We start from the raw sequence: 12657 nt of genomic DNA on the forward strand, positions 1-12657 counted from the left end.
ACCAAAATTCTCAATTTTGACTCCATTTACTTCTGTTGCATCTTATGTCTCCTTTTTGTTTAAAGTTATTTCTCCTAAAAAACATCTGTGACAAAGTTGATTCTTAAAAACATAGATGAGAATCTCTGTTAAGTCCCATGAGCCATCAAAGATCAGCCTTTACAGTTTTCTTATGGGTTTGACTTCCATGCTTATTCCAGCAGAAACAATCAGATGCAAGTGTGAGTTCACACAACTGTAATTCTGTTTATATTTTACAAATATCTGATTGAAAACAGAAATGAAAGAAGAGTATGAAGACAGGAGGGACATGCTCTGCCACCAAATGGCTGTGTCACAGAAGTCTGGCATAGAGGACGCAGAGAAAAGCATGAATAAAGAGGTGCAGAAAATGGAGAAAGAATTTACTCAAGTATTTAAAGATCTGGAGATAAATTTCCTTGCCATGAACCGGGAACCATCTGAACAACTTGAAACCCTTCAGGTGAGTAACTTGAACTTTGTTGTAAGATGAACTAAGATGAAATCCTAAGCCTAAAATTGCAACGATTTTGTGCAACAATTTTATGTGACGTTTTTATGTCACTTTTTTGCCACGCTTTACATTGGGCTTATTTTAAAACCTACATATATATGTTTGGTATAATTCTTTTCAGAATTTATCAAACTTTAATGTGATATTGTTAGATTTTCAGATTCTTTTTCTGTTTTGGGGGGTGTGCGAGCGAAGTGAACGAGACGTGATCATCTCAGAGAGACACTTTAACGTCACGCGAGACTAGACATTACAACCTTAGGAAGCAAGAACCGTGAGACGGTGACTTTTGCACATCATGCCTTACTTACAAATAATTTAAAACAAGTTCACGGACATCTAACCTAGCAGTTGTTGGAATGCTTTTGGCAGACACACTTCATGTTCTCCCAGCTCTTAAAACAACAACAAGCGACAAGCAGAACACGCAGCTCGCCAGCAGATGATCCAACCGCATCTCCTTAGCGTGTGTTCAACCCCCCCTTTACAACGCGAGCGGCAGAGACACGAAGTGGCAAAAGGACAGCTGCTGTACAGGCGTTTAAATGATCGACGCACAGCGCGACAGCAGAATACGCAGCTTGCCAGCAGCAGCAGCAGAAACACAGCAGCTGATCTGACGGCATCTCCTTAGCATGCGTTCAGCCCCCCCTTCACAACGCAAGCAGCGTTATATGTCCTGCGAGAAAGAGATTTAACCACGCCAGGGCCAGAAATAAAGGACAAATATTGTTTTTACAAAAGTTTTAAAGTAAAAGTGAAAATAATACAAATGTAACAATTCCCATGAAAATAACAACTTCTTTAAATTGTATATCCGGTAAACCAAACCCGGGTTGGGCGAGCGAAGCGAGTAGGGGGTGGACCCCCCTAGTATATTTATAAAGTGCTTGTGCAGGAGAACAAGAAGTCTCACACCAATTGTCTGCACTGTTCGTTTCTTCCAGTTTGGGTGAATTTCTCATGTCAAATATTTCCTGCCTTAAGGAACAAATAGTGACAGAATGAGAAAAGCATATTTTCTAGGGTGAGGCTATACAGTAAAAGAAAGGTGCAGAAAAAATATCATGTAAGAAAAGTCGTCAGACACACACATCCTCAAGTTCTACAACTCCAGTTGGCTATCTGAGAGCCATAAAGCGCATTTGCCACCATTATCATTCATGTCTACTCTCTTCTTCCTTTTTGACCTTTCTTATTTTCTTGTCTCCTTTTTGCTCCTCACATAGCCCAGCTACACAACTTACTGCCTCTGCACCAAACCAAACTCTTAATTAAGGATTGTCTTCCCTGTATATCCCACAGATCGTTCTTATCTCAGTCCATTCACACATATCTTGCTTCAGAGCACCACACATTGTGACCGTTCATTCAAGAGATAAATGGCAACATGGATGTGACTGGCGTTTAAAGAACAGTCAGACTAAGGGGCAGAAACCTGGAGATCTGGCACCAGTACAATTGCTCTAAAGGACAAAGATAATAGTTTGGCTTAATTCTGAAACAATAACTTGGCAATATTTTGAAAACTGATTTCTTATGGCAGTCTTTCTTTTTATTTTAATTAAAGCTTGTATCCCCTTTAACATGTGGCTGCTGTGGCATTAAATATCACATAGCATGCACCTCACCTATCTAGTAGCACATAGAATCATAGCAGCCAGCACAAATAATGCAAACAACTGTGATGTCAACAATAAAACGGATACAAGTAAAAATAGCACTAAATACTAATTATCTTTGGAAGGACGACTCCTGAAATGTTTTTCATTCACGTTTCATTACTGGCACCTGAACTGGTATCTGAACTCATTGTGCCCACTACACTGCAAAAAATGCATATACAAAAACTAGACTAAAAAAAAATTAAATGGGAGTTATTTAGCAAAAATATCTGCCAATGGGTTAAGCAAAATTTACTTAACAAGATTTCTTAAAGTAAGCTAAAAAAAAAGCATAAATACAAATTTTTCATCCATCCATTTTCCAACCCGCTGAATCCAAACACAGGGTCACGGGGGTCTGCTGGAGCCAATCCCAGCCAACACAGGACACAGGGCACAAGGCAGGAACCAAAAATACAATTTTTTTGATAAGTAAATTAATTCTTACAATATGGAAAGCAAGAGTTAATGTCATGAGACAAATACTGCATTTTTGCAGTGTACACCCTAAGATTTTCTATTCCAGCAATGCTAGTAATTTGTATTTTTAACTGCAAAACAACTTTGGTCCTAAGCTGTTCAATGTCCTAAAGGTCTGAAAACTCCTTCCCAGGGTCAAGTGAACTGTCTGTTTGCCCATCTCATCTCTTTTTATATTCCTGGGGGCTAGTCATGAGCAAAATTGTTAGCTCTCCCACCATTTCTGTGACCTTCATGCGCCATGCCGTACACACTGAGCTTCCAGTTTTCTTTCTGAGGTATATTGTGGATCTCACAGTTTTGTTTCTGGGGTTCTCATCACCATTTTAATGAATTCCCCTTTGCTTCCTTTGCCAACTCAATAGTCAAACCTCTCTATTATCTTCAAAATAACTCCCAACACCCAGGCCCGGTCTTAGGTATTATGGGGCACTAGGCGAAAGGGGGGTCCCGGGGCCCCCTGAGGGGGGCGGAGCCCCCCTGGAAGCTCTGTGAAATGCGTGAAAATTAGACCAAGGAGTCGATCCGGGGCCCCCCGGACGCCGGGGCCCTAGGTGGTCACCTACTTCACCTATGCCTAAGGCCGGGCCTGATTGGGACAAATAATGCTGTAGTATATTTAAGTATATATGAGAATTGCTCACTCGGACAATTTGTTTTGGGGGCCCCCAAGAATGCGGGGGCCCTAAGCTATAGCTTGTGTAGCTTATACGTAAATCCTGCACTGCCAACACCTACGTACACATTTGCTACAGCAGCATCCAAATCCCTTCTCATGTGCTTCGAAGAATACATTTTCATGTTTGCTACATTAACATCACCTCTCACAGCAATACATTTTTATGAACCTCCTCCCATAGACCTCTATATTAAAGGGATTCCGGTCATCCACATGCTGCCTGGCCCTTTACTCACCTTATCCAAGTGCCCAGACATCATCTTGGTGTTACCAGCATTGACTTTTTCTATACCAGCTTTCCATGTCAATATTGTTTCTTCTGTTCCACTCACCTTTCTGTCTGCAGTACAAAGCTGTCTGTGTACCCAAGGACAATGTGGTACATTCCTTCCTGTTGACCATATTCCATTGTTATCATGAACAGAACCAGACTCAAGACTGGCCCACCTTTATGCTAGGCCATTTCAGATACTGGCATCACTACAGATACACTGTTCAAAAAACATTAACATATCAATGCAATCTCAGCAAAAGCTCAAACATCCATGAAAGGAAGAGAGCTTTGTCTAGTGGTGTCTGTGCTGCAAATCCGAGTCTTCTTTCAGGGCCATAGTATTGCCTTCACATATTGACATGGTTATTTCAACATGGAGTTCGCATATTTCCCCTGTGTATGTGTGTGTGTGTGTGTGTGTGTGTTGGCCTTTCTCCAGGTACTCCAGATTCTAACACACATGTCAAAGTGGAATGTGTTATTTGTGAGCTTTTCTTCCAATAGTTAATTTCTCTGCCTAGAAATATGAGAAACCTATTTAACTTAGTGAGTCTGAATTGGCCTAATTTAGGTGTTTACACGTGTGAGTGTCAGCTATGACAGACTGGCACCTCCATCTCTGGCCTGGCATTCAATTCTGCCAGGATAGACCCCTGCCAGCAACTCTAAATTGGTTTAAGTGGGTTCAAAAATTTGACAGATAGATATCTGTGCAACTGAATGTTTCTCTCTCTCTTTACCGTGAATATCAACTATCTACACACCTTTTATATAACAATAAAAGACACATGTGGCATGTCTGAATTTGGACTGCCATGTGTCCCACAGTAATAGATGCTTGAATCTGCAACTTCTTGTTGATCCCTCACACTCTTTTCTTCACAACAGAGTGAAGTTCGAAAGCTGGGCATCAAAAAGAAGCTAAGATCCAAAGAGCTGGAGCTGAGAAAAAAAAGCAAGCAATTGAAACTGGCAGTCACGCAGGCTCAGCATGAGCAACTGGACCTGAAAATGAGGCTGTCTGGGTACTCTGAAAACCAAGAGGAGTTAACGGTACGTGGGCCGTCTGCTTTTATTTCTGTATGTGGGGTAGTGTTTCCTAGCTGGGAGAGTATTGTCGGCCTCATACTGCAATGGACTGCACTGAGCACACAGATCACACTGTACTGGGGTCACATGTATGAGGGCACTGGCACATGGCACATGTTATTTTGTTTTTTCAGTACAATTGCCAGGTGGTAAACAATTACGATTTCAGTCTGAGTTCTGGTGGAAGCTGTTCAAAAACGCAGTTGTAAGAGGTTCGGGTGTCTGTTTTCTTAGGATTTACTTAGAATGCTAAATATTACTGTGAAAATCGATGAATTAATCGGAGTACATAAACACCTTAGACATGTTACAAATGGGAGGAGAGCAATCACTCCCCCCATCTTGTTCGGTTAGATAATAGCTAAGTTAACTCACTATGTTAACCAGATCTTCTTTAAAAGTTCTCAATGCTTACACATCATCTCCTTGACTTGGTAGTTTGTTCCAAGTTTCTATAACCTTTTGTGCCCAGATGTGCTTTTCTGGTTTACATCTTGCTTAAAGAAGGGGCCTGAGTTGCCTCGAAAGCTTGCATATTGTAATCTTTTTAGTTAGCCATTAAAAGGTGTCATTTTGCTTGACTTCTCATTGCATCCATAATGGCTAACACGGTACAACACCCTACTACTGGGTTCCATCTTAAATACACTTCCTCTTAATTACCAATAGCTGTCCTTGAGTACACGATTGACTATTTATCTAAATGAATTCTGCTGAATCAGCTAGAGGTCTGGACACCTGAATTAGGGTCCCACCCATCCTTCACCTCTTATAATTCCCTTAGCCGATCTACTGTGTTAAGGAGTAGTACGTAGAATTTTATAAGATAAATCAGAAGAAGAGACATAATAATAATAATACATTTTATTTATATAGCGCTTTTCCCATGCTCAATGCACTTACAGAATATAATAAAGAACGGCAGAATATACAGTATATAGCATTGTACAAACCAGATAAATAAAAAAGAAGATTAAGACAGTAAATTCTGAAAAAAACAGACAACATAATTGATGGTCTAGCACACACATACAGCTTACATTGGCATCTTGACAGAGAAGTAAACTGAGAGAAAGGTAATAAAGTCATGTAGAGCTAAAAGCCTTCCTGAACAGATGAGTTTTGAGTTGTTTTTTTAAAAGAATTCGTGGAGTCAGCTGACCTGATTAATTTCGGTAGGTCATTCCAGAGTCTGGGCGCTATACAGCTGAAGGCCCTGTCACCCATGGAGTGTAGATTAGTGAGGGGCACAACAAGATTACCAGAATCAGAGGACCTTAGTGGGCGGGCAGGCACACAGTGATGGAGTAGGTCACTGATGTAGTTTGGTGTGAGGTTATTTAAAGCTTTGTAGGTTATTAGTAGGATTTTATATTCGATTCTGTAGGACACAGGGAGCCAGTGAAGACGGAGCAGGATGGGTGTGATGTGCTCGCTGCTGCTGGTTCGAGTAAGGACTCTTGCAGCTGAGTTTTGAATAAGCTGGAGCTGTGATATAAGATTAGAAGGGGCACCTGCCTGTTGGGAATTACAATAATCGATGCGGGATGTGATAAAAGCATGGACAAGTTTCTCAGCATTAGAGAAGGAGAGGAAGGAGCGAACACGGGATATGTTACGAAGGTGAAAGTAAGAAAGTTTCTTAATGTGATTTATGTGGGCGGAATAAGTGAGGGAGGAATCAAAAATGACACCAAGATTTTTTACAGTAGAGGCAGGTCTGATGAGATCACTGCCAAGATGGACTGTGAAGGAGCTCATTTTATTAAGTTGCATTTTAGTCCCAATTTGCAGGAGTTCAGTTTTATTGCAATTTTATTTTAAAGAGTTCTGCTCCATCCAGGTTTTAATTTCACTAAGGCAGGTTGTGAGCTGAGAAAGCTCTGATGAAGTTCCACTTTTAACATTGAAGTAGAGCTGGGTATCATCTGCATAAAAATGATAAACAATCCATAACTATGGATAATATGGCCAAGGGGAAGCATATAAATACAGAAAAGCAGAGGACCAAGGACAGAGCCCTGAGGGACTCCTTGTGTGACTGGCACAGAGTTGGATCTGCTGTTGCCAAGACTAACAAACTCTTGCCTATCAGTCAGATAGGACTTGAACCACTGGAGGGCAGTGCCAGAGATACCCAGCATGTTCTCCATTCTGGATAGTAGGATGTCATGTCTGACAGTGTCAAATGCTGCACTGAGGTCTAACAGAATTAATATGCTAGTTTGTCCAGAGTCTGCTGCCATAAGCAAATCATTGGTTACCCGTATCAGAGCAGTATCACAGCTGTGCCGCGCCCTGAAACCAGACTGAAAGGGTTCCATCAAATTATTAGAGGTTAGGTAATTGGTGAGTTGGGAAGCTACAACACGCTCAAGAACTTTTGACAGGAAAGGTAAGTGGGAAATAGGCCGGACATTGTTAAGATTGTCAGCATCAAGGCCAGACTTTAGTTAAAACATAGCGAAAGTCAAAACCTCTAGCAAAAATTGGAGCAAAAGGTGATTACCAGAAAAATACTTGAAAAAGATTTGAAAATAAGCCAATAACTTCACAAAAATGTTTACTGTCCAAAAATGTGGTTAATTCATCTTTTACATATCTGACACCTTGTGCTTTAATTTTTAAGGACCTCATCTTTTAAATTTGCTCTCCTGATTCATGCTTTGACCATTTGACCCCACAGTCTTTTAGCTGGATAAATTTGCTCACCATCTCTACATTCTCAAAAGGTTTTTACCAAAATATAAACCACAGTAACAGCGAATACATTTGACTTGAGCATTCCTAGTTTTCATCCTCTTTCTCTGTATGTTTAGCATTCGTTTGCTCAGAGGTTGATGCGCTTGCTGCTTCCTGAGCAGCTCTTCTTTTCTCCACCCTAGCGACCCACTTCTTCTCTTCTTTCGTCGCCATCTTTTTGCGTTAAAACTGATTAAGTCAGTGTTTGTGTTCCAATTACTTACTACGTTTTCTTTAATTGTTCACTTAAGCTGGCATTTAACTCTTCAATCTGCTTCAAGAATAATTTAAGATATGATGAGGTAGGCAAAGCGATGGTGAAGGTGGTAGGGATGAGAACAGCACTTATACACACGGCCGCCCTGCTGGCCACTGCAGAGAGTTGATTCTACAATAAAATAAAATAAAAAGAGAAATAACCTTGGAGGTCAATCATCACCTTGAAAGCGGATAGTAGACGTCATGTAGTATGTGTGTACCAAATTTCAGGTCAATCGGTCAAACGGTTTGTGAGCTACAGGTGATTTAAAATCTTGGACAGACAAACGAACAGCCACAGTAGCGTATTATATATAAAGATTAACCATGGTACCTGTCGAAGACATGTAACAGAATAATTAAAAAATATTCACCATCTCTTGCCCCATGTATACCTTCAGCACCATTCCTCTGTATTTGCGTGTGTGATGACGTCTCTCAAGTATGTTCCATATAGCCACCTTTTCAGACTTTATTATTATGGAGCTGCCTTTCTTACTGGTAGTCCAGGTTTTATACTTGCTGTCTCTAAAGGTGACTCTCTCAGCATGTCTCATACTCCTCCTTGTGCATCTCCTACTCTTTTGTCATGTCACCTTAAGCCAAACCGACCAATCACGCCAAGCCAAACTAACCAATCAGATTACTCAGTGGGACTAGACACACAGACCTTAGTGTGTTATTATATAGTACTGTAGATTGTAATTGAGTTCCCAGTGTTTAGAGCCGACCTATTCAAATGGTGGGCCACTGGCTGCATGCGGCCCAAAAGCAAACTCCAAGTGGCCCAGCCTACGGTCCCACCAGAAACGCAGAGAAAAACCGAGAAAAACACATTTTGCAAGCCTTCAGAAATTCATTCAGTAGTGCAGACCCTGAATGTAATACTCCACATAGTCTAACAACATTCAACCCACAATGCAGTGCATTATTTTATGTCTAGAAATGTTGGTAGTAGTCTATGATACTGCCACAACCTGTCAAAGGAGCCGTTTTTCCTGCTTTTTTACCATTCGCTCCACTCTCTCACCCTGATCCTCTCACTCAGTTCTCCTTAGGGTGGTCTCCTGAGCCCGCACAAAGTGCTTTCCCCCAATAGCCCACTCCCCACAGCCCATGCAGTAGTGAGACATGTCACAATATCAACACACATGTGGTGACTTAAAATGAAGCTGTGCTCCCTCAGTGCACCGTCGCCGTTGTATTCATGTGCGTTACTTACCGTTACTTACCGTTATCACTTGTTATGGGTTTGTGCATTGATAGCTTTGATAGCACCGGTAGTATTTTTTTATTGTGTTAAATGCACTTTGTGATGTAACTGAGTCATACTGTATGTATGCAGTGGTGCATTCGTACAGCTGCTTCCTCGCATTAAAAAGTTGATGGGTTAACGTCCAGAGTGGGGCACAAAGAGTTTCAAGCAGTCAGAAAAATGCAATGTAAATATAAAGAATTGTCTTTGTTACATGACCAAAAAAATGATTTTATTTCAAAAGGGAAACAAACATTATTGTAATACAGGGGGTCTTCGGGTTACGACACAGTTCCGTTCCTACAAATGTGATGTAAACCGAAGTTTGGTGCAAGTCGAAACACACCCTAGCCTAAGTCACTTACCTATCCTAACACATTTGCAAAATCATAATCTAGAACATAAAAACACAACTAAGCCACAGAAAAAGGAAAATGACCTAAATATACTGTACTGTACACTGTAGTGTAGTAACAGAAAAAATGAGTGTAAAAAAAAATCCTTACCTTTATTCCTTCTCACGTCTCAATATTTTAAAGTTTTTATGGGAGTGAGCGTTGTAAACTTGAAACGTCGTATGTCGAGACATTGTAACTCGAGGATCCCCTGTATTGTGCACTATTTTGATTTTATGCACTTTAACATGTGACTGATTTATTTCAATAGTTGAAAAAAAAGTATTGCTACTATCTCAGGTTCTGTTCAGTTATAGCTTTTTATTGTTTTGTTATACACTTTTTGATGTGCCTGTGTCAAATGTGACCAAATTTAAAAGGGAAACAATGAATAAACATTACTTGTGTTTCAATGCATTCATTTAAGTTTATTGCCTGCTGAAAATGTCTGGCCGAGCTAAATTTCCTGGTTTGAAAATCTGGCCCAAGTGAAATTGCAATTGAATAGCCCTGCTTTAGGGAGTTAACTACAGTATGAGTGCAGAAGATGATGTGACGTTCAGATGACGTTTGTATTATTGGTGTATGGTAGTCAAGCAGGTAAAGTAGGCGGTTCAGTCCTCTTGCTCCATGTTGGTGTTCAAAGAAGCCTCAGAGAGCATAGAAAAAGTACAAAAAATGGCAGCGAAGGGCTGAAAAGCTTAGGGTTGGGAAAGCTTGTACTTTTGACAGAACTCATGGGCTTTAACAGGCAGACAGGTGAAGCTTTCAGCCATGGTGAACTGGTAGGCCCACTGTTTGGTATCCTCTTGAAACTTTTTGCTGTGTCACATCCATATTCTACTTTCCCTTTGCAGAATGAGAAAGCGAAATTGATAAAGACTGAAGACGATTTCAATGACATTAGACTGCAAAATGCTATTTTGGAGCAATTGCTGGATACGGTAAGAAGATCACAGCGATGACAGTTATTTCTTCCTAATAACGTCACAATTTAATTTTATACACTGATTACAGGCTGAAGTTGAGCTTTATAAAATTAATAAATAATTAAACATATCTAAATTCTCAATTTCATTTATTTCTTTTCAACTTTTCACAGATACAAATTCAGAACAATGACCTGAAACTAAAACTGGAAAGAAGTTTTCCGAAGGGGTACAATGGTGTTAATGGCCTTCTTGTGAACTTTTGGTATCCTAATGAGTCTGTGGTGGCCACTGCAGAAGCTTCAGATGGCTCTTCTATCTTCACTTTCTAGCCAAACTTGGAAACCTTACATTTGTGAAGGTTGATGTGTGCACAATAAAAAGGAAACATCTCACCCGAGTGCCTTCTTGTGTCTACTTCATTCATTATTCCATGGATTTCTGCTTTCCAGTTGTTATGATTTTTCACATTATAAGGATTATTTTATTAAACAGAACAGATACACCAAAATATCAATGAGGACCTATTTCAAAAATAGAAAACTAAATACATTATCCCCCATAAACTCACCCGTAAACTGTCTGCACTTGGCCTGCACCCCACCCTCTGTGACTGGCAGGCCCCAGTTTGTCAGGATTGGTAATAGGACTTCAGCCACCATTATCACAAACACAGGCATCCCACAGGGATGCGCCCTCAGCCCCATCCTCTACACCTGGTTCACCCACAACTGTGTCACCTCCCACAAAGATAACATCATCCTAAAGTTCGCAGGTGACACCACAGTGATAGGACGCATCACTGGTGGGGATGAGGCGGCCTACAGGAGGGAGGTGGACAGTCTGGCATCATGGTATGAGGACAACAACCTCACCCTCAACACAGACAAGATGAAGGAGATGAAAGTGGACATGAGGAAGGAGTGGAGACCTCACCGGCCACTGTTCATCTGAGGACTTGAAGTGGAGAGGGGGTCTACTACATCAGTGAGGACCTCACTTGGACACTTAACACCACACAGCTGCTCAAGAGGGCTCAACAGCACTGCTGAGAAGATCACCAGGACCCCACTGCCCTCTCTGCAAAGCATCTACAACTGCAGAGTCCGCAGGAGAACTGCCTCGATCCTCAGGGACCCCACCTACCCCCAACACGAACTGTTCACATTTCTACCCTCAGGCAGAAGGTATAGAAGTATGAAATGCAGGGCTTCCAGGCTAAAGAACTCTTTCTTTCCCAAGGCCATTAGACTCCTAAATAAGTGACTGGAGTTTATAACCATCGTTCATCTCATTCTATCTACCTCACATAACTGTAACTGTATTTGACTTGTCTATCACACACCTACCTGCACATTACACTTTATATTTCTATTCTGTTTTTATACTTTATGCTGCCTCTGTTACTTATTATCTATCTGCTACTTATTATTTATGTTCAACTTTATACGTTGGTTTTGTCATTTGGTGTGGACAGCAAAGAAAGAATTTCATTGTACAGGGAAACGTGTTTCCTTACTGTGCACATGACAATAAACTTTGAACATGAAAAAGAAATTCTTAACAAGGGAATTAAAAATATGCAACAGGAACAGAAAAGATGAAAATATAAATGAAAAAACACCAAATTACCTTAATCAAATATTTGAAAATTACAAATCCAAAAATCAAGGTCTAAGAAAGATAGAAGAGTAAAGATAGCACCCCCTCTCTTCCTGGGGTGATATCGTGTACCTGAGATGAACCGGTAAGTTGATCCTCAGAAACCCATGTGTGACAATATTTTCATATGTTCAATGATTTCTCAATTTGTGTCCCTAAGGTTTCTTCAGCTATCTCAAGTCAATACTGCCATTTCTAATTCATGAAATATCTTTCTAATGCACCTTGCCCTAACTAAACATTTCAAATGAGGAAGGCTGCTACTTGTGTTTTTGAGTAAAATTTTCTTATGCTCGGTTGGCTGTTTTTTTGTGTGTTCCTATAAGAGGTAGATTGATAAAAGGGGCCAATAAAAGAGATTGATGGATAAATAGATAAAAGGGGTTATATAAAAGAAAGATATAAAAGGCACTACAGTATATAAAGAACAGACAGACAGACAGACAGACAGACAGACAGACAGACAGAGAGATAGATAGATAGATAGATAGATAGATAGATAGATAGATAGATAGATAGATAGATAGATAGATAGATAGATAGATAGATAGATAGATAGATACTTTATTAATCCCAAGGGGAAATTCACATAATCCAGCAGCAGCATACTGATACAAAAACAATATTAAATTAAAGAGTAATAAAAATGCTGGTATAACAGACAATAACTTTGAATAATGTTAATGTTTACCCCT

At 40.3% G+C, this 12657-nt stretch overlaps 1 protein-coding gene across 1 annotated transcript; it reads left to right on the top strand.

The window, feature by feature from the left end:
- The first annotated feature begins 280 nt into the window (after positions 1 to 280).
- On the top strand, positions 281 to 10843 carry LOC114649542 (microtubule-associated tumor suppressor candidate 2-like). Its single transcript, XM_028799035.2, has 4 exons — positions 281 to 484; positions 4521 to 4685; positions 10229 to 10315; positions 10474 to 10843. The coding sequence occupies exons 1-4, from the start codon at positions 281 to 283 to the stop codon at positions 10630 to 10632; spliced, it is 615 nt and encodes a 204-aa protein (XP_028654868.2). The 3' UTR covers positions 10633 to 10843.
- Positions 10844 to 12657: the final 1814 nt, after the last annotated feature.

This window comes from Erpetoichthys calabaricus, chromosome 3, assembly GCF_900747795.2.
Source record: "Erpetoichthys calabaricus chromosome 3, fErpCal1.3, whole genome shotgun sequence".
Taxonomy (NCBI): Eukaryota; Metazoa; Chordata; class Cladistia; order Polypteriformes; family Polypteridae; genus Erpetoichthys; species Erpetoichthys calabaricus.

Bases quoted from the DNA above. Each gene is read 5' to 3' on its own strand.
- LOC114649542 (XM_028799035.2), top strand. From the start codon at position 281: ATGAAAGAAGAGTATGAAGACAGGAGGGACATGCTCTGCCACCAAATG. The intron at 485-4,520 runs GTGAGTAACTTG...TCTTCACAACAG, and splicing joins AACAACTTGAAACCCTTCAG to AGTGAAGTTCGAAAGCTGGG. The intron at 4,686-10,228 runs GTACGTGGGCCG...TTCCCTTTGCAG, and splicing joins AAAACCAAGAGGAGTTAACG to AATGAGAAAGCGAAATTGAT.